This window comes from Heptranchias perlo, chromosome 14 (assembly GCF_035084215.1).
Source record: "Heptranchias perlo isolate sHepPer1 chromosome 14, sHepPer1.hap1, whole genome shotgun sequence".
Classification (NCBI taxonomy): Eukaryota; Metazoa; Chordata; class Chondrichthyes; order Hexanchiformes; family Hexanchidae; genus Heptranchias; species Heptranchias perlo.
In genome coordinates, this window is record NC_090338.1 from 49,912,050 (window position 1) to 49,937,911 (window position 25,862).

General features: G+C 39.8%; 1 protein-coding gene across 1 annotated transcript in view; it reads left to right on the plus strand.

Moving 5' to 3' along the window:
- The window catches only part of ablim3 (actin binding LIM protein family, member 3), a 243,340-nt gene that overhangs the window by 189,470 nt on the left and 28,008 nt on the right, over positions 1–25,862 (plus strand). The window contains exons 11-15 of the mRNA XM_067996419.1: positions 753–782; positions 4,533–4,662; positions 12,439–12,528; positions 15,284–15,337; positions 25,120–25,239. Of these exons, the coding sequence (XP_067852520.1) occupies positions 753–782; positions 4,533–4,662; positions 12,439–12,528; positions 15,284–15,337; positions 25,120–25,239 (424 nt within the window). The remainder of the gene's footprint in view (positions 1–752; positions 783–4,532; positions 4,663–12,438; positions 12,529–15,283; positions 15,338–25,119; positions 25,240–25,862) is intronic.

Here is a 25,862-nt window from a genome sequence, read left to right on the forward strand (position 1 = left end):
TGAAAAAATAGGTGGGAATTTCCTCTTAGCTGCTCCTGCTCTGCCACCATAACTTCACTGGAAACCCTGTTTACGCATTTCTAGCACAGTTGCGACAGCTGAGCGGGAGCAGTTCCAAAGAACTTCCTGATCTTTTTCTTCCTAACTTATCCTGTAAAATGTGATCAGCAGAAAAAAAACATTTTTTTAGACTTGAATTGTAAATTACTCAGCTCACTAAGAGGGCAGTGGAGTCATAACAAGTAATAGAGTCAACCCCACTTAAGTAAATCCCTATAAGTGAATATTTCTTAAGTGAATGGTAATTGAAATTCCCACACCATTTTTAACCTGTATCCATGTCATTCACTCCTGTTAACTGAATAATTTTAGCCATTTACTCTTGTTCATTTAATTCCTCCCAAGATTACACTTTTTTTCAGTAACCTGATGCATAACTTCTGTTACTTGAACAATCTACCATGCCACAGCAAGTTAAAAGTAATAGCTATATATGGAATTCTACAGATTCAAACTATTTTCTGATACAGGGTTTATCTGTGAACCCATTATAAGTGAATAAATTGTGTAAAAATACATTATGTACTTAAGAGGAGTTGACTATTGTAGTGGTGGAGAAACTCACTTTGTACTTAATAATCCATCACCTTGCACTCCAGTTGCAATTTGTCCTTAATTATAGTAATATGTGTAACATACTTGTCATATATTTGTACTAAGTGCCATTTTTTTTTATTATTCTCCTACTGTAGTCACTTGGGATGCTGTCACCATACTCACAGGTAATTCCAGTGCTTTAGTTTATTGTAAATCAGTAGATCTTTTAGTAAGAAGCAATGTATTTAGAGGCTTGTCTCCTGGTAGGGGGTCAGTATTATTCCAATTTTCCTGTTAAATGGATGATGATGTCAGAAAATTCTTAGCAAGTCATTTATGACTGTGTCCCCCAGAATATGTTCATTAGCAGGGGGTAACCTATGCTTCAGATTATCCATTTAAAATGAGCATTCTGATTTCTTCAGACCAAACTTTACTTCCTCCCCTACACAATCCCAACAATTCGGGATTCTGTCAAAACATTGACATGGTGCACCAAGGCGCTGGGGAGATTTTCAACTGCAGGCCATCCGCTTCTTGCCTGAAAAATGAGCGACCATCAGAGGAAAATCTGGTGGGGACCTTGTACACCCAATTTCCTGCCTGATTCAATGTTCAGCCAGTCCTTTAAATGGGCACCCAGCAAAACAGGCAGGAGGCTGTTTAAATATGCAATCGGGATGCTACGTTGGTTGTAGGACCCCAATTGCAAGAACACGCGGAGTGCATGTTAGTGCCACTTTTTCCAAGTATTGAGAGACCTAATCGGAGGTTAAAGGCACCTCGATGTCACACCCGTTTTGGGTCTGAACCGAATATCTCGTGACGTTCTCCTTAGACTGCCACAAAATTGGCACCTTGGCCTATTTCTTCACCCTCAAGCAGAGAAGTTGGCATGTCGGACAGTCTCAATACCATTGGATGCCCACAAAGATTGGACTCCAAAAAGGAAAATTACTGTTAGCATACAATCCAGTTGATCCATTCCAGGCTCTGATACAGAGCCCTCTGAAACATGGCTCCATGCAAACTTTTGCCACACCGTTAACAGAATGTTTTGTATCCAGCGATTAAAATTGCTAATTCATGTCTTTGCAAATCTACCTCAAAGCTTAATTCCAAATCTAAGGTGTCAAAATTTAGACCAGTCACGAATATGCTTTGGGGTTTATCCAATATTAAGTCTGGGGCAAGCAATAGGTTTGGCTGAATTAAGAGTCTGTTTTCCTAATGCGGCAGGTGCTAGTACTTTGGGGAGCTTTTAATTTGTTGGCAGTAGGTTTTGTTTAATGCCTTAGTCTCGTGCCAAATAACTTCCACCAAGAAACAGGTTTGACTGAACTACTGCCCAGTTAGAGCAAAAACAGCACCACACATCTTAAAAATGTTTAAAATATCAGGTCTAAAGCTTGGTTTCCATGAAACATTTCAGTTAGTAATTACAACAGTTAGCATACAAAGAATATTCACCAATGCTCCAATAAACAATTGCCAATTCAATTTTTTCTTCAAAGTATTAAGGATAGCATTTTACTTGTCTTAAAAGATTTTTCAGCTAAAACATTCTCCAAAATTGTTTATGATCCAAACAGGATTCATTAAATACCATATAACCACTAAATTGGATAAATTTAAAATTAGCATTTTGTTTTACAAAGGAATTAATATTAATTTCCAGTGTGCAGTCTGCTTCGGGTGCAGTATTTCAGATGGAGAATTAACTCGGTACTCCAGGAATCATCCCAATGTCTGGCAGCTTTTCAATCATTTTCCAAATGATGATGAGCTTTTAGCCTGAAATCACGCAAACTTTAAGCAGCAAAACAACAGCAGCAGAGGATTCCTGCTGCTTGTAGCCCTGGGAATTCTGTTTGTCAGTATGAAATATTATATCACATATCCTGAGGCAGATTGAAGCAGTAATATTCTGCTGGTGCATTTCAAGAGCTTGTTTGATAAATAGATGTTTTCTTATGTTAACAAAATGAATTATGGAACCCTCAGGCTGCAACAATATCTCCAACCTTTGCACAATTATTTATTCACTCTTGCCCTTCAGCCCACTATCCTCTCCCTCCAAACAAAAACAAAGCGCAAACAGCTTAAACTAGTGGAAAATTAAATCACCAAATAATCAACTTAACTGACACAAAAAAGTAATTAATACTGTTATAAACAAGTGCTTATGCCACTGAATTAAACTGCGCCCAGCTAAATGGTGTCTAGGAGAAACTGCAGTCAATGTGGAAGTCCTTTGGAAACATTCAAGGCCAGAAAACATGGAACATTTGTCTCAGTTAACACATTTCCCACTTCGCCAAGCATTCCTAGTTCTTAACAAATTAAGAGAATGTACATCCAATTTAGTCATATTTAATGTTACAGATGTAAACGGCTTTTGCCCTTTTGTACTTGGATGATACTAATATTTGCAACTTATGTATTTTTACTTAATTATGAAAATTACTATATGATTGTAATCCACATAGCAAATAGTTACTGTCATTCAGACTGTTTTCTGAATAAATATATTTTGCCTTTTAATTTGGCAATAAAACAAAGTAGCAATGGAGTGAATACTGCAAATACCTGCCAGTACAATATATAAATGAAATGAGTGCTACTTATGCTTAATTATATGAGAATTTTATGAGAATATACTGTAGTGTAATGGCTAGAATACTTGTTCTTTGCAGTGCACTAAATACTGCATTGATCTCTGATCTAACAGAGAGCAATAAATATTTGTAAAAGGCCAAGATGGATACTCCAAATAGATGCCAAACCAAGAACTGGTGTAACTCATCACCTCATTAAAAGACTGACTGCACTAGATACCGTCTATGTACCTCTTATAGTGGCAGTATTATATGGTGTATGATTTAATGTATTTTTTTTCTCTTTTTAAAGCAAATTTTTCTTCCTGGTTATGCTCCCTCTTCCATTGCACCACATTCCATTCTTTGGCTGAGAGAATGGTTAGGTCACCCTCACCAGAACCTCTGCTAATGTGACTAACTGGCTGCTGGGAGGTGCATGAGAGTTGACCTTGCCTTCAGTTTTCTCTCTCTTCCTGTGAAGAGATGGCGCCTTCGGTGACTCCTTCGGACTGCCCAGCAAAGACAATGAACTCATGAATCACAGATGGACACCCTCATCTTATCACTCCATATAAATCAAAACACAAGAGTGCTTCTATTCCATAAGGGGTTGTTCTACAGTATACATTCCGAGGTTCAAATATAATACCGTGATGCAGTCAAATCTTTAAATTACAAACTCAGAGTTTGAGCTCCTTAGAGTCTATAACAGCACATCTGCTGAGACTAGGAAACCTTTGTGGTAACAAATGATTTGCAATAATACGTCTATACAATAAGGCTGTACTGCAAAAGATTTTTCCTGCAAACTATGTTACTTCAAGCATCAGAGCAGGTTATGAGACTCCAGCAAAGATTCCAGAATGTTTCTGTTGTGTCAGTTTTTAAAATCAGAACTTATCTTATAATTCAGCATGACAAAACCTACCAAGGATGTTAAAGTATGTTATACATCAATCTATTCAGCTCAGTCACCTCTACAGTTAGACATAGGTAATGAGCAGTATTGTGGTCTACAATGAAAATATTGCAAAGAGACAGGTGATTTTACTTTTCTCATATAAACCTTGATAAAATTTATAGATCACAGGCTCCACATCAAATAATAACCACACCACCAAATTAATATTACATGATCTGCTCCGTGTACCTTATTCAAATGCCACATTTCCATGGGTCAAATTTATTTCTGAAAATCTTTTTCTACCACTCCTTGTGGAATCCAACATCCATTCCATTAATCATTGTGTTTATTGTTATCAAAAGTACTTAACTGCTAACTTGACCAAATCACAGTCACACCATGCTAAAGATGTTCATGCTGTCTTGTGGTAGGACATGTATGATGGGATTGATTTAAGACAGAGGAGATCTTCCAGTCCTGGGTACATAGACTCGCCCACGTACAGTCGTCAGGGGATGTCTCCGACAATGCCTCGATCGCCTCAACATTATCACAGACCAGGTAATGAATGATCTTGAACCATAAGGTTTACTGTAGTAACATTCTGTTTTTTTAAAGGAAATATAACTCAACAAAAGGGACTGTTTTTGTATTAACTATCACTTGATTGAACTGTACAGTGCAATGTCACTTAACTGTACAGTGAGAGACTGGGGTCCATCCAGATAGTTAGCATGTAATAGCGTTATATATGCTTTAATAGTAATAGCATTTTAGCATCTTATAAGACATGATATGAGAAGCATTTAATCTTGGACTTAGGGAAGAAAAACTTGAAATATATAGAACAGAAAGAGTTAATTCTGGATTAATGTTTTGATGATTAAGTATATAGACAGACAATTAGGGCATCATATTAAATGGGAAAAATGGGTGCGTTGGGGGCGGGGGGGTAGTAAAAATTTTAAAAATCAAAAACCTGCCCCCAACCCGCCTCCAGCCCACCCACTTCTGGTTTTAACGGAGGCGGGTCGAGGGGTGGGCGACCAACCCACTGTCAGGAGGTGGGTCGATCATTAAAAGCTTTTAAGGAGGATGTGAGCCTTCATTTTGACCGTTTTTTTGCTTTTAACCCCTAGGGGCCGGGATTTTTTTTTTTATTCGTTCACGGGATGTGGGCGTCGCTGGCGAGGCCAGCATTTATTGCCCATCCCTAATTGCCCTCGAGATTCCCAGGCCTTCTCCTTCACGCTATGTGAGAGATGGTGAGAAGGCCCAAAACTGCAGGTAAATGCCTCTTTTGCACAGCTTATGGGCCTAAAGGAGCAGGAGTGCTTCCCCCAGACCCAATAAGCCTTCCTGCAGTGACCCTACAAACGCGATTGATTGACCAACCCCCACCCCACGGTCTCCAACCACACCCTCCAATGCCCCCCAATGACTGAGCTCTCTGATGGCTGACCCCCCCACTCCGATGACTGAACACCTCCCCCCCACCCCCCACCCCCACCCCCGATGACTGTCAAGCAGACTGGCCTGTCGGGCGGGAAACGTACAAAAAAAAAGACGTCTTTACATCAAAATCGTAAGGACATCCAGGAAACCCGCACTTCCGGGTTTCCCATCAGGAATTCCGCCCCCCACCGCCCCTGGATAAAATCATTCCTTTAATATTTGTGTTGCTTGAATTTTGTATTCAGCTAAGTGAGCAAATCGGCCATGTTACATTCAAATATGTGACATCGCACTGTAGTTTGAAAAGGCGCTCAGAGATGAATAACCTACCCAGGAAGGCACTGCAAAATTTTAACCCCTAAAAAGTAAACTGTGACATCTTCCAGTTGACCACGGATAGAAGCAAGGGACTGCACTAAAAAGTCTTCAAGGAAAGAGCAACTAACTTCATTGTCACTTCATTTCTAGGTTTTCCATTTTCTTGCTTGCAAGCAAGAAAATAAACAGTAAACGGTCAGGCATGTCGCTGTCATCCTGGCTGAATATGTTTGTCATCATGCCAGTTTCAGTGTGTGCTTGTGTGCTTGTGCAGTAAGTGATGCCATTTAGATACTGTCATGACTGGAAACAGTCTGTGCTGCTTCATGCTTTGTTAGGCTCAGGTATTCATTCAAAATGGCCTTTGAGAAAACACTAGCATTTTAATGTCACCTCCACCTACAATTCTGCATACTAAATCATGATTGAATGTAGGAAAAGCAGTTATTGACTGAAATGATCACTTAAATATTCTAATAAATGACCAAAGAACATTTGCAGCAGCAGTGTTTTGTCTCCAAGACAAGTAATCATCAACAAATTGTAAACTTATTTAAGAAGGATGCCAGGACACCTCCAGTGGCTCAGCAAGTTAATTCAGTGAATATCTGCACCATACAGATCAGTAGGACCTCAGGGTCAGTCCCAAGTCTGTGCAGAGATAACTGATCTCAGCAGTAGTGGCACTACAATTGGCCTCAGTGTCCCTGGATAAGGAACTGAAAAATCAACCAGAAATTCCACTCCTGATCGCTCCACAGTGACCATGGGATTAAGTGTGCATGGGTGGACATCGATTGAGGACGGGATCATGCTCAGCCCCATATTCGAATAGCCTCCGATATTCACCTGCAAAGCTTACTTATATTAACCACGTGGGTGAGGTACTGAATGGCGAAACCAGTAAATGGAGGGGACGAAATTGGGGAGGAAAAATTGGACTCTAGCACTAATCCCTGAAAGGAAATGAATGACAGGCTGAAGAATGATTCTATTACATTCAATATACTAAGTTTTCCCTCTAAATGTAGCTGGGGCTCTATTACTGTGTTTAATCAATAGCAAGATGTAAGCCACTTTTATACTGACACTTACTGAGGCTAAATTCCTGGCGACCTGAGTCCGTGAGCAGGCTCCCAGCTAAATCTGACTTGTGTATCTCAATGGGCCATGAAAAATTGGTCTATAATTCTACCACCAGCATAAGGCAATCAGATTTAGTAGTGAGAAACACTAGGCTCATTAATATGTGTCTCCTGGAAGCCAACTTCAACAAGCTCCAGTATATAAAAATAGCTTTAGTTGCATAGCATGTGCTTACTGTGGCCCTTTCCCACTTCACCACTACATTCAGCTGGAGTACCAGACATAGTTGTGGAACAAAGAAATACACTTATTAAAATACAAGAACAGCAGACACTTCAATCATGTTCATACACCAAACTAGGCATCACCTTGCCTGCAATTCATTCTATTTCAGAAATGAGGTTGAAAATTGTACGTCTGTAAATAAATACAACTACAAGCAGATGCATTGTATGACATACAAGGTTTTATTTTAATACTTCAAACCACTCGTATATACCCTGATTATAGCAGTGCAGCAATTGCCTAATCTCCATTACAATTCCTTCATTGTAACATCTTTGTCACATAGTTTACACATGCCTAGTTATGGCTTAACTGATACTCGACCACATTCTCCACCTTGGCTCAAAGTGAAATGTCACAAGGTATTCAAATAGAAACAGCCCCGCAAAGCCTTAACATTTCATGATTTAGCATTCTGTGGAGGGAAGCCTTCCAGGGCTGTTTAGATATTGAGATAACCTGAAGTTCTGCTTGATTACTGTCGGTGATTAGTATTTATGCAGAACTTGACGTCAGGTGATTAAACAGGTGATGAAAGGGTCATACAAAGTTTGCCTTGTTATGTTCATCATTTTCGCACATGGCTGCACACAGCTATTTTTGATATAACCAATCACAAACAAATAAACCACTTCAATGCTCTCTTCTTAACGCTTGCAAATTGCTGTTATTCATGTTACAGAAGCTCAGAATTGTAGTCACTTGGGGGATAATTTTTAACTTCAGCCTAAAAACAGGTGCGAAGGCACCTGCCAAAGCCACCATCGCGAGGCAGAACCATTTTCAGGTTCACTCATCATCTCAATTTAACTGGCAGGCTGCAGGAGCCGAACAGGTGCTACATTTCAGCTCACCAGTTTTGGAAGGCCAAAAATCAACTGGCTTCAACAAGTAGCCAGCCAGCAAGACAAGCCTGTTGCCGGGGGTGAGGGCATGAAGGGGTTAGCAGCGAGCCGTGTACTTTTGTGGGGCCTAGAAGAGCACTTAATGCCTGGTAGAACTGGACCTAGTGTGCACAGTGCATGCTCCATCCATTTGCACATGAAAATGGCAATCAAGATCCTAAAACCAACGCATATTTAAACAGCCTCCCACCTATTTTGGCGAGCGACATTTCAAAATCACCTGCTTCATTTCCCTGAGGTAGGCCAGCAGCCCTAGGCTGTAAGAAGCCAAGATGCAGAATCTGGATATGACCTTCGGACTGAAAGAAAAGAAGAGGGACAGCTAAATGCTGAATGGGTAATTTTGTGATCTGGCGTATCATGGGAAATTGTGGCCATGATTTTCCATTCGTTAAAATTAATGGATGCAAAATCACAGATTTATTGAGCTTAGCTAGTGAGAGTATCAATAAGGAAAGCACAATTTTAATTTATTTTTATCTTCAGATCTGTGTGGTTCTGTGGGCTCAATTTTGAAATGGTGGCAGGTTGGCAGCGGAGGGGTGAAGGTGCGTGCGGCAAACCCGAATAAAAGAAACTTACCTTTTCCAACGCAATTGCAATGTGATTAAAGTTGTTTCCGGGTTTTACACCCAGCAGCCAGCCTGATTGACAGGAGTTGCAATGCCGGGGGGTGGGGAAGAGAGAGAGCGAGAGACGTCATCTGGCGCTGGAACAGAGAGTGGAGAGCTGAAGAGCGTGGGGGGAGAGAGAGGGGAAGATTGGGGGGGGGGGGGAGAGAAGGAGATCGGGAGGGGGAGAGGGGAAGATTGTGGGGGAGAGTGGGAGATCGGGGAGGGGAGGGGGAAGATCAGTGGGGAGAGGGGAAGATCGGGGGGGAGAAGTGGGGAAGATGTGGGGGGAGAGTGGGAGATCGGGAGGGGGAGAGGGAGAGAGGAAGATTGTGGAGGGAGAGTGGGAGATTGGGGAGAGGGGAAGATTGTGCGGGAGAGTGGGAGATCGGGGAGGGGAGTGGGGAAGATCAGTGGGGAGAGGGGAAGATTGGGGGAAGAGAGGGGAAGATGTAGGGGGGAGGGTGGAAGATCGGAGAGGGACATCGGGGGGAGGGGGGGGAGATCGGAGAGGGACATCGGGGGGAGGGGGAGATCGGAGAGGGACATCGGGGGGACGGGGGGGAGATTGGAGAGGGACATCGGGGGGAGAGGGGGAGATCGGAGAGGGACATCGGGGGGGGAGAGGGGGAGATCGGAGAGGGAGACATGGGGGGCTGAGAGGGACATCGGAGAGGGAGACATTGGGGGCTGAGAGGGGGATATCGGAGAGGGAGATATCGGAGAGGGAGACATCGGACATCGCAGCAGGGTGGAAAGGTAGGTTTATTTTGTTTTTAAATCCGAAGCCATGGGAAAGCCACCCAGGTAAGTTTAAAATCATTTTAACATTCTACTACGTCAGAAATAAAGTACCTTAGGTACCTCAATGAGGTACATTTGATTCTTTAACTATCATCCGCCGGCTTTAATTGCAGGCGGGACTTTCGGATTCGTGAAGCACACGCACACACAGGTGCATCTATGGCAACCCCAAAAGTCGGCGGGTTGGAGCCGGCTTCCAAACCCGCTCGGAATTTTCGCCATTTTCTCAGCCCCCCCGCACCCGCAATTTGATTTTAAAATTGAGCCCTATGTATCCAGAGGAAAGGGTTCTATTTTTAAAAATATTTTATTTTCAGTCTCTGAACGATCTTTTTTTGGATGATATTTTATTGATTTTCAAGTTCTTACTGTTGTTCTTAATGTTTTTGACAGGTAAGTAATAAAATTCTCACAACAATCCATCTTAATACCTCACAACAATTACACGTCTGTATTTATTAATATATCCTACAGAGGCAAAGCAATGCAATAAGTTTATCTGGGTCACGTGGAGTTTCTCAAGATATCATGCTTCTAAAGGCCACTAAACTATGATCCATTAATCTTTGATATAACAGGTTTAATGAAACCCACAAAAGCTCATATTACTGTATCAATTGGTGCATTTATCACAATTCCAACATCATTCTCAGCCTTTCCTTTAGGAATAGCCATCATCTGATTTCACATTTAACTAAAGCTTTGCTGGTACCTGTGGAGATATGGGCATTTGAGCTATATACTGATGCATTAACTTTACTCCACTAGCATACCACAACCTCTAATATAGTATACATAGTTTGTAGCTCCCTCAGTGATAGCAAAAAAGATGTGAAACATCACATCAGTAATATACTCCTCATTATAATCTACTTTTTATATGATTCCCAGCTGGGATAGTGATTGCTGTGTCATAATTAGCCTAGGCTAGGAAAGGGGGCAAAACAAAATCAGTCAATCCCACTCCAAATCCCTATTCAGTGAATCCTGATGGATAGTGCACGTGTGGATATTAAATGATACTGAGTCATGATCGAATAGCTTGCTAATTCTCACTATCCAGGCCCATACATGAAGAATGCCAACTTTGGTAAAGTACTGAAAGGCAACTGGTGCCCGTGGAAACATCCCCCACTATGACCATCGCCTTCAGGAGAAAATTGGGGAAAAAATATAAATCGGAAACATTATTTCACCGGTGGGTCAGTGATTTTATCCAGTGAATAGCTGAGCCATACAGACTAGGAAGATCTCTGGTTCTATCTCAGTTAGTTGATCTCAGCTGGGGCTTTGGGAAGAACACTATAAGTGTTTTCCGCTCCGTGGGCTGGAGAGGGTGCCCAATCCTAATCGCTATCTGGAGCCCTTTCTGAAAGTGCATGCCTGAATAATAGCTGCTGGGAGAGGTACTGGAGGGTACTTGGCATCTATCAAACTATAGCCAGGAAGAACCAATCCTGGGGGAGGGGAGGAGAACATTGCAGGAGAAAACAAAGGAAATCAAATAACTTCCAAAGATAGATGGTCTGTGCTATTTTGATCATACTTATTTTGATTTCATTTTCCTGATGTATCCAATTTGAAGCTATCACTTTTCTTTTCTATGCTGGTCATACTCCAGTTGTCTATCTTAATGTCATCATATTGCGGACTAGGGATCAGAAGTAACATGCATTGTATTTATTAAGTCCAGTTCTACTCCAGTAATTACTGAACAGAGTGAATGGGGAGCGCCGGTTCCCAGGAAATAAAAAAGTACTCCAAAAAATCTTTTACAAATATTCTTTGGAGAGTTTAGGAATATTTAAACATTGGCTGTGAAAAAATTGCTGCAAAGTTAAATGGTGATTTTTCTTTAAGGAATTAAATTGTAAGATGTGAAGTTTGAATAACCGAAAAATTACTGAATCATTTTAAAAGAAAACAAAATCAAAGTAAAATATTAAATATTTGAAGTAAAAGGTTTGCCACTCCAAGAACAATGTTTTGCTAATACAAAGTGATTTTATTAAATTTTTAAAATTCTATTAAATATTAAAATTATTTAATTTGTATTTGGTATTATCATTGCTGGAGTTACAATTGTTTTACTTAAGAGTAAAAAATAAATGTAGTTATAAAGAAATCATTACATGACAATTCTAATATCCTTTTCTTCAAATCATGATCTGAAAAATGGTGGAAATGGTAGATTTCTTGATTGACAGAAAAGTTTCTATTACCTGTCCAGGGGGATTTGAGACCAGCTGTCAAAGGTATGCTTTCAAATGTTGCAATAAGGATTAGATCAGTTGTAGTTGCTGGTTGAAAGAAAATTGCATTTGATGTGACAAGGTGAAAAAGGCAATTGGAAAATTCATTCTGTCTTTCTGAAGGCTGTTTGTGGGGACAAGAGCATACTGAATATAAATGAGAACCCTCAATTGCAGCTTTGGTGCTTTATGTGGCAAGGCACAAACAATATAGCCAAGATGTTTCATTTGCCATATTTTCTGGCAAGGAAGTCACAAAGTGGCATCTATTTACACAAAAACCTGATTGGTGTAGGTTTCCATTATGGTGGGTTGGGGGCAGGTCGTGAGAGGGAGAATCCCATTGGTTTGTTGCTTAGAAGTTCTGGAATTGGCCAACGAGGTTTGGAATCTCTTGATAGATTTCCTGATCTTTTGACATCAAATCAATGTTCTCAAATAAAAGAAAACTGATGAATCTGAACAGACAGTGGTGCCTGTCATTCCTTGTGACTGCTTTGACAGTGCAAGTTCCTTGCTGGAAAAACATGGTACTCTGAACAGATTACTCATTCATATTTGCTTCAGAGCCTTTGCCTTTTATTTATTTGTTTTTGCTGCTTTCTTTGCAATTCTTTGGAGGCACTGAAAGCGGCCGGAGTTCACCTTATTATAGCCAGCTAGACATGAAGCCAAGCCCTGCCCAGACACCTACACATTTCCATATACCAGGTAGGAGCTTATACACTCACCAGCATGGCTTGAGTGCATTAGTGCAAATAATGGCATTTCTATTTTACATTAAACTAATACTTTTGAATGTAAAATTGCACATAGCATAGCAAAAAATAGGTGGAGCAGTGGGACATGCAGTTTATTTCAGGCACAATGAAAAACCACTTTAACTGTTTTGATACTGAGCTATAAAATTTCAAATAAATTATTAAACTTTTGCTTACAAGTAGAGGCATGGCTGCTTATCTCAGTAAATTACAAGGTGTGAGATTTCATTTGTACAAGAGTGTTGGCAAACTCATAAATATGTAGTCATGATGTGGAGATGCCGGTGATGGACTGGGGTTGACAATTGTAAACAATTTTACAACACCAAGTTATAGTCCAGCAATTTTATTTTAAATTCACAAGCTTTCGGAGGCTACCTCCTTCCTCAGGTGAACGATGTGAAACGATATGAAACGATGTGAAACGATGTGAACGATATTTTCACATCGTTCACCTGAGAAAGGAGGTAGCCTCCGAAAGCTTGTGAATTTAAAATAAAATTGCTGGACTATAACTTGGTGTTGTAAAATTGTTTACAATAAATATGTAGAACTGACTAGGTAGCTTAGTAGAAAAGTCTATTTGTTTACCAAACAAGATGTATTTAGCTTATGCAAACTAAACGATATGTAATGGAGGGGAAGGATATAGGTAAATCCCAGTTCCCACCATTGTGAATTCCCATCCTCTGTCAAAAGGAGTTACAGAGCACAAGAAAGTTGTAGAACAGAGGTCAATAGAGAGAAACTTAGGAGACAGTTCATCATGCAACATTCTGTCACACCTCTGAGTGCATTGGAAGGGAGGTGATTATATATAGAAAGTGGGAGTTGCTTTGAAAAAGTGAGAGGCAGAGAAGCAAATTGCATTCTTTAACCAAACCGAGTAAATCTCATGGATAAAGAGTACAACTTGGAAGACTTGTAAACAGCATATTCCACTGCTATCCATTTGGTACTTGTCTTTTGTCACAGAGCTCTTAATAGAAAAAAAACTGCTATTATGTACATCCTTTTTCTGCACACAACTATGTTGCACAAAAGGTTTCCATGGTTGTCCATTACTTAACCCTTTGAGAACTATGATGTTAATTAGGAATAAACACATTATCAAATTTATAACCCAGAGTGAGCTAAGGCAGCTATTTTTCACACTACTGGTGATGACTTGAGTTGAAAATGCTTGAGGTATAAGATGAGGCTGTCCTTTTAAAAAAGCATATGTAGATAAAGTGTAAGGGGTTGTCTCTATGCATGTGCTTAAAGCCATTCATGGTGTCTTGCCACATGCTGGGCATCTGACATCTTTTGTATTTCTGCATGTCTCATTCATTATGTCAAATTTTCAGAATTTCAAAATATTTCAAAAGGCAACAAGATGCTGCATCCCATTGGCACTTTGACATACTGCCAGAGAAAGGTATGAACATGGCTTTGCACCAGCAGGTCACAGCTGTGCATTTGGGAAGTTAGAGAACAGAAGTCAGGCACATCCCAACAAAATGGATGGAAATTACTGAGCAAGTTGCATAGCCACTCTCACTCATCTTCCAGATTAAAAATAGCATTGGTGGAGGTCTGGAAACATGTCACCAATTCATCCCTTCAGTCAGGGGATGGTGCCTGATCAAGTGAAAGAAGAAAATAGCTTCACAATCAGCCAAAATATTAAGTGATTTGCAAATGTATAGTCAAACTGCATGCTTTTGAAAATATATATGGAAAGTTAGTACTCAAGGGGTTAAATTGATGTACAGCCTGCAGTTTGGGTCACTGCAATAGGATAACTTCTTGCTATCTTCCTAGTATTGCCTTTACATATGTGATGCACAGCTGATTGTGCATGCTTCCACACTGGAATATGGAGGATAGTCAATTAATGACCAAACCTGTAAGCCACTTCATATAGGTTGTGTATGCTTAGTTATGAGAGGGATAGTTTTCTTATCAAATAAACATGCAACATTTTGTTTATGCCATGAAAGTGCCAATACTTTGCATCATTTATCTGTTTGTTGGCTTTCTGATGGTTTTCTTTTCATGTGGAAGTTGTTTAGTACCCGATTGCAGAGTCAGACATGCGCTATTGCTACAATGCAACCCTAAGCCCCAAAGATCATGTCCTCGTGCTCCTGCATTCATTACATTTGCTTCAGTTGTTTGTAAGGCCACTTTCATGGCATATTACAAGACTGCAGTACATATATGGAATGAGTATTATATCCAAATTGCAATGAAAAGCATCTCAAAGTAGAACATGGCCGGCAATATGAATCAACTGACAAAGAGCAGACTTCATTAATATTGTTGACATTTTGGATGTCATCATTGTTCAAAAAAGTGTGAATAGTCAACTAAATTGATATATGTGTCAGGTTCATTAATGATTTTATCTCATGAAGCCTGAAACTGCAGAGTTAAAACAATTATGAGACTGGACTAAGATACAATTTTCTGACATATTGCTTGTGCACTGTTAAGATCCTAATGTTGACTAAAATAATGCCTCTCTTGATTAATGCTATTTCAGTATAATGCACTGTTTCAGTATGATTCACTACTTCAGTATAATGCACTGTTTCAGTATGATTCAATATTTCAGTATAATGCACTATTTCTAAAGATGCACTATTTCAGTATGATGCATTTTGTAGGTTAAATTGCATTAACAATCACTATCCTTGCTTTCTTCTCTTTTTCTTTAGCAAGTGGAGAAATCTCTAATATCTACAGGAAGCCCCCTATCTATAAGCGACATGGTACTATCTGCTTGACTCTTATACTTAAATCTCTCAATGTTTGCATTTTTTAAAATGTAGAAGAGAACTTGCCTTGACTTAGTTCAGTAAAGCCCAGTTAAATAAAAACTGGTGGGATAAATTCAAATTTAAGATCAATTTCTCATCTCTTACAATCTGAAATTGATGTTGAGAGCCTGGCTGTACGATAGATTTGAAATAAATTATTTAACAAGTCAGTATCCCTTTTCCTTGGCTATTGAGAAAGATTTAGAAAATCGTAGATTTAGAACATCTAAATTGTTTATCACACGTTATTACAGTAAATCAACTTTTTATATCGTTCCATGCAACTCCTGTTGAAATTCAGTCAATTTCAAATAAAGTGGTGAATAATCCTTATGACTAATGTGATTTATTAGGCCTGATTTTCATATTGATGTGCTGGAACCAACAAAAATTATAGGCTCCACCTGTCTCCCTTAGAATTTTTCCAACTGACCACCAACATGTGGCTCTTTGTTCTTTTTATGTTGACACTAGACAAGAAGTTTGGCAGCTTTTTCCCCCAACTCTTTCCCTACACAGGGGTTGACCAACAGAACTGCCAATTAAATCTGGCTGTCATCCTACCAGACAAAGCATATGCTATGTGTGCAAGAAGACAATTTCTCCCATCATCTCATGTATGAGCATCTACTCAAAGCATCTAAAGCAAAATAATAAACCCCGTATTGCTCCAGATTATTATGGATACCAGTTTCAATGGCAGGCTCATTAATATACCAATCCCTTCTTTGTCTAACCTTTTCCTGTTTAAAAAAATGGCAGGAGGCTATATGTTTGTAAATTAATCCTTAACCTGAGTTCATATCAGAAAGTTTAAAACAAAAATCCCTCCTAGGTGAAATATCCAATAATTCTTAAATCATTGTTGTATTAATACAACTTCATGTCAAAAGGTATAAACAGTGATAGAAAATCATACTTTTCTGCAACAGTTGTATAGCAAAAATAAAACTTTTCCAGTTCATCTTCAAAATATAAAGTAAAAATAAAGACTAGCTTACAAAATGTTACATCCTCCCTACACCAGCCAACAAAAGGGATACTTTCTCTTCAACAAATATTTTTTCTTATTTATCCTTTCACTTGTGCTCCTCACTATGCTGCTGCTTGACTCTCTTCCTGCCTGCTAACCACGCCTTGGTTCATCATTGTGCTGTAAGTAATAATCTCTGCTCCATTGTCAATTTCATATATTTGTTCAGTGTCTGAATTTCATTGTATGTTTTTTTTAAAAAAAGATCCTCCATATCAACAGTCTGTTTCCTGTATCACATTTTTTAAGAGGAATTCAATTATGGTTCTGAAGATGCTGCAAGGGTTTCCCTGTATGGGGATAGAATGGTGAGAACATATGAAGCAGGAACTTGCTGCCTAGAGGAAGTATATCCAACATTAGATTTTGCTTATAGTTGCACTTTATGTGGGTTTTTTTAAATGTACCCAAGATTAATTAATTTGGGAATAAGGTTTGCACCTGCAAATGCATGCAAATATTGGGCTCATATTTTGGATAAACCGTTCTATATTCATGCCTACTGGTTTGTTATTGCCAAATAGAGTAATAGATAGTTGGGCATTTATTATCAGTGGAACAATAGATGGTTGGGGCACATGTCACATGTAAAATAATGTTAATAGGCAAGAATTACTGCTAGGATAATGGATTGCTAGGTCTGTACTATAAATGAACAAGGGGGAACTGTTGTCTATCCATTATATGTGGAATAATGGATGGTTGGCCAGGTATTACAGAGAGAATGATGAAGGATCAAAAGTTTACTACATTTATAAAAGTGATTGGCCAGAGTGTTTAATAAATAAACTAATACTAGGGAATATGCTGTTTCTAGACAATATAGGACCAGTATCGTCACTTTGAGACCCCATACAACTCTCAATATCTTGATAACGGCCATATAACTTAAAATGAGACAGCAGCAAAATAGCAGTGGACAATGAAACCAGAATGATATTTTTTTCCCATTCAGTATTCTGCACATATTGTAACAATCCTAATCGTAATGAGAGTCCTTCCTCACATCGGGCGTGAAATTCAACGTTGGCAGCGGTGCAAGATGGGTAGTAATGGATCAACCACCTGTTATATATTTTCCTTATTGAAAATCGGGCAGGGTTTGTAACAGACGGCTTATCCGCTACCTCCCATTTTATGCCCCGCCGAAGTTGAATTTCACCCCCATGTAGTAAAAGTTGAGTTCTATCTTCATTGGCTAGTAAGCTTTGTATAGAGTCACAGAAATTAATAAGCTGTATATTTTTGGGTGGAGATGTTAATTTTGTAATTGGAGATAACTGTATTGCTAGGGAGCAGAATTTTTTTTCTATTTTCTGTACCCAGTGTCAGCATCAAGCACTCCTGGGTCAGGTACAGCAAAGGAGAATAAATCTTAGTCCTCACTGCCTCAACAGTATGCTATAGGTTGATGTTAGGGTTCTTGGTTTGATCTGTTGCGATCTATATAGTAGAGCTGTGTGAGAGACCTGTATTATACAATATTTAATAAATGCTGGAGAAAAGAATCCCAAAGCAGGAATTAGTCCCATATTTTGGGGAGATGGGTTGTTTTACTCATTTTTACCAACAGTGTTAATTGTTTGAAATCTTAAAGGGGGAATCTTAACCAGCTCTGCCTGGCAGAAACTGCGTGGGATAGGGGTTAATATCCGATGGTACAGTTACCACTCGATTCCCACCCAGCAACTATTTTAACGCTGTTGTTTTCTTGGACGGCTGAGGCATCTGTTTCACCAAAGCAGGAGCCTCATAAATATAGGCAGATCGGGGTCCTATCACTTAGATGGGATCCCAATGCTACTTCAACTGTCTACCTAAGGAGGCATCCGCCACGGACGCCCTGCTCATTAAAACCTAGTGGACACCCAGCGGAGGTAAGGTAAGTCTAAAACTCATCTTTATGGGACCTGGAGGAGCAGGCGTCTTCCTCCTGTTCCCAAACAGAACATTCGGGCCACTGCGCACCTGGACTCCCCTCCTTCTTACCTGCAAAATTTTTTCCAAACCCACACGCCCCCCGGCCCACCACCCTCCTTCCAACAATGACTTACCTGCCTGCCTGGCAGCCCCCTTGCTACCTGATTTTCATAAGTCCAAACCTGGCGAGATGCTTTCAGATGCCTCTTTTGGGTGGGCAGCTGGCCAGTGGGATGTTAATGGGGCCCTTCTGTTAAAATGGACCAGGCCTCCCACAGCACCTCCCAGGCGGGTGGCCCATGCATCCCACCGGCTTCCCACCCGGGAGTTAAAATCCACCTTTACGAGTAAGGCTATGTCCTTATTATATGGCACTCATTTGTTGGTCAACCAGTGCAGTGCTAAAGAAATCATATTCCTTCCATAACAATTTTACCTCAGATTTTTTTTTGCCCCAGAGTAACAATACCTTTTTAACACTATGTTTACTGGAACATCTTAATCTTTAACTTGTAAACAATCTAACTACACTAGTTGTATTAGCACTTCCCTTTTAAACGAGAAGCACTGCATGTCTTTGTACTTTGTTATATTGCTTTCCCTGAAGGACTCTATAAATGTCTCCCATCACTCAGCCAAGGAGGCATGGGCCATTAATTACCCCACAGGTCCCGCAATTGGCCCTTGTTAATTGCCTGATGAGATGTTTGCCAGTATACCTCGATATAATTAATCCTTCAGGTTTTACCTTCAACTCTACTTTCATCCTTTGCCCTCAAGGACAGGACAGATTAAACAGTCAAATCTGGGATTTTCATACTTATTTGTTTGGATTCTAGTGCACCAGCATTAGAGCTCCCATGCCTGATCACCGAATGATTTTGAATCATGTAAATAAGTTTGTCGATGAGGGACGGCAGTGGTAAAAGTCCATTTCATATTTTGCACCAATGACACATCAAATACTCCTAGACCAGATACGACACTGCAACACAACATTCATAAAAGACATTTCCATTACCCTTAATCTCTCCATATCAAATGATTGAGCACTATGCTGCACCACTGTTAAATTAGTAGATCCAGTTGGCCAAGAGAAAATGTATTAATGATGGATAAAAGGCCACATTCTCAGAAAAAGGAAGTAGGCCTCATAACTTTTTCTTGTCTTGGTCCTATCTGGCAATTATTATAATGTTTGTGTGAACAGAGAGCTAATCAGAGGTATCCTGAGGTTCCTTGAACATGTTTCACTTAGAACTCAAAAGAATGAGAGACAGGAGACATGCAGCTCATCTTTCCAGGCAAGATTGGTAGCCAGATCCCAATATAAAAGGACTGAGGATTTACTATATATGTATACTTCTTCTGTTAGTATACTATCAACTAAATTTAAAAAACAGTCACCTAGAAATTTGGGCGCACCCCTTTCTGGCTGCCTCAGAGCAAACCAGTCTTGGAGAGGGGAACTTTAGCCAGGACAAACAAGAAGCGTCCTTTACCCACACCTGCTTCAGGTGTGGATAAAGGACGCCTCTTGTTTGTCCTTACCCAGAGGCCGACCCGGCCAGAGAAGAGGTAGGGTGGGGTGGGGGGGAGGGTTGCAACTAGCTGGAAGTGTGTACTTAGGTCCCTGAAAAACAAGCGTTACGTGATGTAATTTCTAGGCCAGTAGATTTTATTACTTTTTCTAATTTATATTAACCTTTGCTTCAGATGCAGAAAAATTCCTATGGTATCTAATTTCTTGCTACTTCTTAGGGGATTTATGGATAGATCTTACATAGTAAATGTGTGATAGCTACAGTCAGCAGAAACACCATTATCCGGTACCACCTGAATCATTCTGGTAGCAAGGAATTAGATGCCATAGGACGTTTACTGCAGTTGAAGTAAAGGTGAATATAAATTAGAAAAATTAAGGAAATCCACTGTTTTTAAATCTAGTTGATAGACTAACAGAAGAAGTATTAGCTGTATCAGGTTTTTATATAGGCACAGGACCTATATTCAGGTGGTTTGAAAAATAAGCCCAAAATCACTCAAGTACCAGAGGCCAAGGCTACATAGAAACATAGAAAATAACAGCAAGAGTAGGCTACACATACACAAGTCAATTAGGAGGATATCTAGAAATAGACAAGAATGTAGGCAGTGTGAGGAGTTCCTGTAATACTTGTCCTCTTACTTACCGGAGGCAAAAAGAGCAATTTCAGAGGGGATTATGAGAGAACTCATGGGCATGGGGGTTATCATGTTATTTTATTAACGTTCTTAACATTTTTCTCTTGGTTTGGCTCTGGTTTGTCTTCTGTTTTTAACATTGATGGCTACTGCAGCAAGAATGTAAATGATAGAATTAGCATTAGCAATGCTGAATTGACAGGATCCTGTGATATGAGGAAAAGATCACGTAACCCACTGCTGTTCCATTCTCATTTAGTCCTTTCCTCAGACAATGGGCAGTGATTTCTTTTCCTCTTTAATGTTTATGTGTGCTTGCACAGGAAGAAGTTTGCTTATGTTGCAGAGATGTGCACAAGCTGAACTGGTGTGCAATGAAATATAGTATAGTATTAGCTTCTTATAGGGGAAAGCACTGCCGGAAACTTCCTGTACAGAAGCTGTATCGATGTCCACATCATACTCGTTTGTTTGGGGCTTTGTAATTCCTGTTCCATTTCTTCCCCATTATTGTCGTTCACATTTTGCCTGTGTGATTCTCCTATTTCAATGCAAAGACCCAATCCACTGGGAAATTTGGCTGCCATTATAAATTCTGACGACTGTTATTAACAGGACAGAGATAAGCAGCTTGAGTTGCATAGTGATTACGTTCTCAGTGTTCACTTTGAAAAACCTCAACCCATTTGGTTAATAAGATATTCTGATCAATGCTCGGGTCAAATGCTCAGTGTTTGACATTGGAATGTTATTCAGTGGGTCTCATTCTTAGTTCTATTGACAATTACTATCAGGCACAGAAAGAATACATCATACTAATCAGTATTTGCTCTCAACAGATATAGAGTGTGATATTCTATATTGTTATTGTTAAGTAAATTTGCTGGATTTCTAGTGGACCCACTTGTTAGTGCTCCCATATGTGATATGTCAGGAGAGTGGTTCCTACTGAGGAAAAAGACTTGGAATGAAATCTCCATGAAACTTAAAAATAGAAACATAGAAATATAGAAAATAGGAGCAACAGTAGGCCATTCGGCCCTTCGGGCCTGCTCCGCCATTCAAAAAGATCATGGCTGATCGTCTAACTCAGTACCCTGTTCCCGCTTTTTCCCCATATCCCTTGATCCCTTTAGCATTAAGAAATATATCTATCTCCTTCTTGAATACATCGAATGACTTGGCCTCCACTGCCTTCTGTGGTAGAGAATTCCACAGGTTCACCACCCTCTGAGTGAAGAAATTTCTCCTCATCTCGGTTCTAAATGGCCTACCCCATATCCTGAGATTGTGACCCCGGTTCTGGACTCCCCAGCCATCGGGAACATCCTCCCTGCATCTAGTCTGTCTAGTCCTGTTAGAATTTTATATGTTTCGATGAGATCACCTCTCATTCTTCTAAACTCTAGTGAATATAGGCCTAGTCGACCCAATTTCTCCTCATACCTTAGTCCTGCCATCCCTGGAATCAGTCTGGTAAACCTTCGTTGCACTCCCTCCATGGCAAGGACATCCTTCCTCAGATAAGGAGACCAAAACTGCACACAATACTCCAGATGTGGTCTCACCAAGGCCCTGTATAACTGCAGTAAGACATCCCTGCTCCTGTACTCAAATCCTCTTGCAATGAAGGCCAACATACCATTCACCTTCCTAACTGCTTGCTGCACCTGAATGCTCGCTTTCAGCGACTGGTGTACAAGGACACCCAGGTCTCGTTGCACCTCCCCTTTTCCCAATCTATCACCATTCAGATAATAATCTGCCTTTCTGTTTTTACAACCAAAGTGGATAACTTCACATTTATCCGCGTTATCCTGCATCTGCCATGTTCTTGCCCACTCACCCAACTTGTCTAAATCACATTGGACCCTCTTTGCATCCTCCTCACAGCTCACATTCCACCCCAGCTTTGTGTCATCTGCAAACTTGGAAATGTTACATTTAGTTCCCTCATCCAAATCATTGATATATATTGTGAATAGCTGGGGCCCAAGCACTGATCCCTGCGGTACCCCACTAGTCACTGCCTGCCACCCAGAAAAAGACCCGTTTATTCCTACTCTCTGTTTCCTGTCTGTCAACCAATTCTCAATCCATGCCAGTATATTCCCCCCAATCCCATGTGCTTTAATTTTGCATACTAACCTCTTGTGTGGGACCTTATCAAAAGCCTTCTGAAAATCCAAATACACCACATCCACTGGTTCTCCCCTATCTATTCTGCTAGTTACATCCTCAAAAAACTCCAGTAGATTTGCTAAGCGTGATTCCCTTTCATAAACCCATGCTGACTTTGCCCAATCCCGTTAATGCCTTCCAAGTGTTCTGTTATCACATCTTTTATAATAGACTCTAGCATTTTCCCCACAACTGATGTTAGGCTAACTGGTCTGTAATTCCCTGTTTTTTCTCTCCCTCCTTTTTTAAATAGTGGGGTTACATTTGTCACCCCTCCAATCTGTAGGGTTGCAATGCATCCATTATTTCAAGGGCCACTTCCTTTAGTACTCTGGGATGTAGATTATCAGGCCCTGTGGATTTGTCAGCCTTTAGCCCCATTAATTTCCCGAGCACTATTTTTTTACTAATACTGGTTTCCTTCAGTTCCTCCCTCTCACTAGACCCTTGGTTCCCTAACATTTCTGGGAGGTTATTTGTTTCCTCCTTTGTGAAGACAGAACCAAAGTATGTGTTTAATTGTTCTGCCATTTCTTTGTTCCCCATTATAATTTCCCCCATTTCTGACCATAAGGGACCTACATTTGTCTTCACTAATCTTTTTCTCTTGACATATTTATAGAAGCTTTTACAGTCAGTTTTTATGTTCCCTCCTAGTTTACTCTCATACTCTATTTTTCCCCTCTTAATCAATCTCTTTGTCCTCCTTTGCTGAATTCTGAACTGCTCCCAATCCTCAGGCTTGCTGCTTCTTTTGGCAATTTTATATGTCTCCTCTTTGGATCTAATACTATCCCTAATTTCTTTTGTAAGCCACGGTTGAGCCACCTTTCCTGTTTTATTTTTGCGCCAGACAGGAATGAATAATTGTTGTAATTCCTGCACACGTTCTTTAAATATTAGCCATTGCCTATCCACCGTCATCCCTTTTAGTAAAGTTCCCCAATCTATCATAGCCAACTCGCACCTCATACTTTCATAATTTCCTTTATTTAGATTCAGGGTCCTAGTTTTGGAAGTGAAAATTTCCAAGAGCTAAGAGATTAATAAACTAATTGTTAAAGTAAATTAAATTGGAGAGGACTTTATACTGAAATTACACCTACACTCTGCACCTCCTTTGAATCATTGTGACATGTCTGTTATACTATCAGTATTTATAAGGCTGTCAAATTTCAGAAAAAGGTCAAACACACTACACGCAGAAATGAATAAGTATGTTTTGCAAACCAAGCTATTAAATGGATTAAAATTAAATCCGCGAGATCATGGTCAGGATGGATTTGCAACCATTACAAGCAGGACAGAAAACATTATAAAGAGATCTACACAAAAATCATTATCTGACAGCAACTCTTTCTCGGAGGAGCGAAGTTTGAAAATTACTGCTTTAGAGTTTATTATGTAGTACTTACAAGGGATAAGAACATAAGAAATAGGAGCAGGAGTAGGCCATACGGTCCCTCGAGCCAGCATACTTGGAATAATTTGGAGCTAGATTAAGATTAAATAATGCTGCATTATTCTAGTAAAGAGATATCTAAAAACAACTTAATTGAAATATACAATACAGTGATAGTGCATTCCACTGACACCACTTACTTCGGCTGTGCTAACTTGCGACTGACGAGTTTAATTTAGGCAGAATTTACTGCATTGTAGACTTCCATTTCACTATACTTAATAAATATTTTATGGTTAGTTATTAGTGGAGCTTGATAGTGAATTGATGAAACTTGTCTGACCGACAGTGCTTTATGAATATATTATGAAATCATGTTCGTTCTGAGTAACTTTGACTGGAACATTTGTAGCCATGTAATTTAACAGAGCTGCGATATTTTTGAACAATTTATAATTTTTTTTAAAACTCCCTTTTTACTTCGAGTGTAGTCTATAATAGGACTTGACTGAAGCAACTTGTACAAGATAGCGCAAGATAACGTCTAAAATTTAATACTGTTCTTTATCGTAGTATTGGCACTTATGTTGTTTCCTGCTATTGAGACTTTGGTTATCCCTATAATGTGAAACAATACATAATTAAAATACATTTTACCTCCCTAAATAGCCTAGCTGGTAAAGCCACTGCCTGGTGTGGCACTGCGTAGTTTCTGTGCTGTGTTAGTTGATACTAGCTGGAGCAGGAGTTGGCCTCAATAATCCTTGGGAGATCTGGGGGGAAATGAAAACCAGCCAGGCCCCTGCTCCTGATTGCTTTTCAGTTTGTGTGTCAATGTGAGTGAAAGAGTGAGTCATATATATATATATATACACACACACATATTTAACTGGTAAATGATAGGGGAAAATACTTTCATTACTCCAAAATCTTCTGAAGCAAATGAAGTGCATGTGAATTAGAATAATTTGCTCTACTGTGGTTTTCTTCACCTCTCAGAATACATGTACATAGCAACAAAAAGCAAGACAAGTGAAGACATTGTTCAATCCGCAAGATATCCAGCAGCTTACTCTCCAGACATCTTCCAGCAGTCAGAGTCGGAGTACTGGCATTACCCAGCTTCACCCAAAGGTGGGCACATTAACTGGTGCTGTACATTTTTTTTTGATAATGTAATGCATGTATTGAACTATTGCAAATATCTTAAAAATTCTAATATGTGTAAACAGAATCCAGCACTCTGAATGATGAGGGGAGGGGGATGAAGGGGAGGAATTAAAATTCTTATTCGATCATGGGTGGGAATAAAGAATGGTTCTTATTGGCTGAGAACTGTTAAAAGTCATCAATGAAAGTATGATTTCACTGAATTCCACAATCATTCAGTCTTCCGTGTCACCACAACTGCTGTGTAGGAAAGAAAAGTGTACAAAGCAAAATCATTTTTCTAATAGTTGTCAAAATAAATTAAAATAGACAAACCAAAATATACAGGCAAGAGTGACCTCAATAGTTGTACACTCGATTTTAACATTCGAGCATTTGTTTCAGCATTGCATTTCTCCCATGCCCGAACAGTCTGTGCTGTGCTAAAATCTACACTGTGCACATAGTATCATAGTAGGTACAGCACAGGAGGAGGCCATTCGGGCTATCGTGCCTGTGCTGGCTCTTTGGAAGAGCAATCCAATTAGTCCCATTCCCCTGCTCTTTCCCTGTAGCCCTGTAAATTTTTTCCCTTCGAGTATTTATCT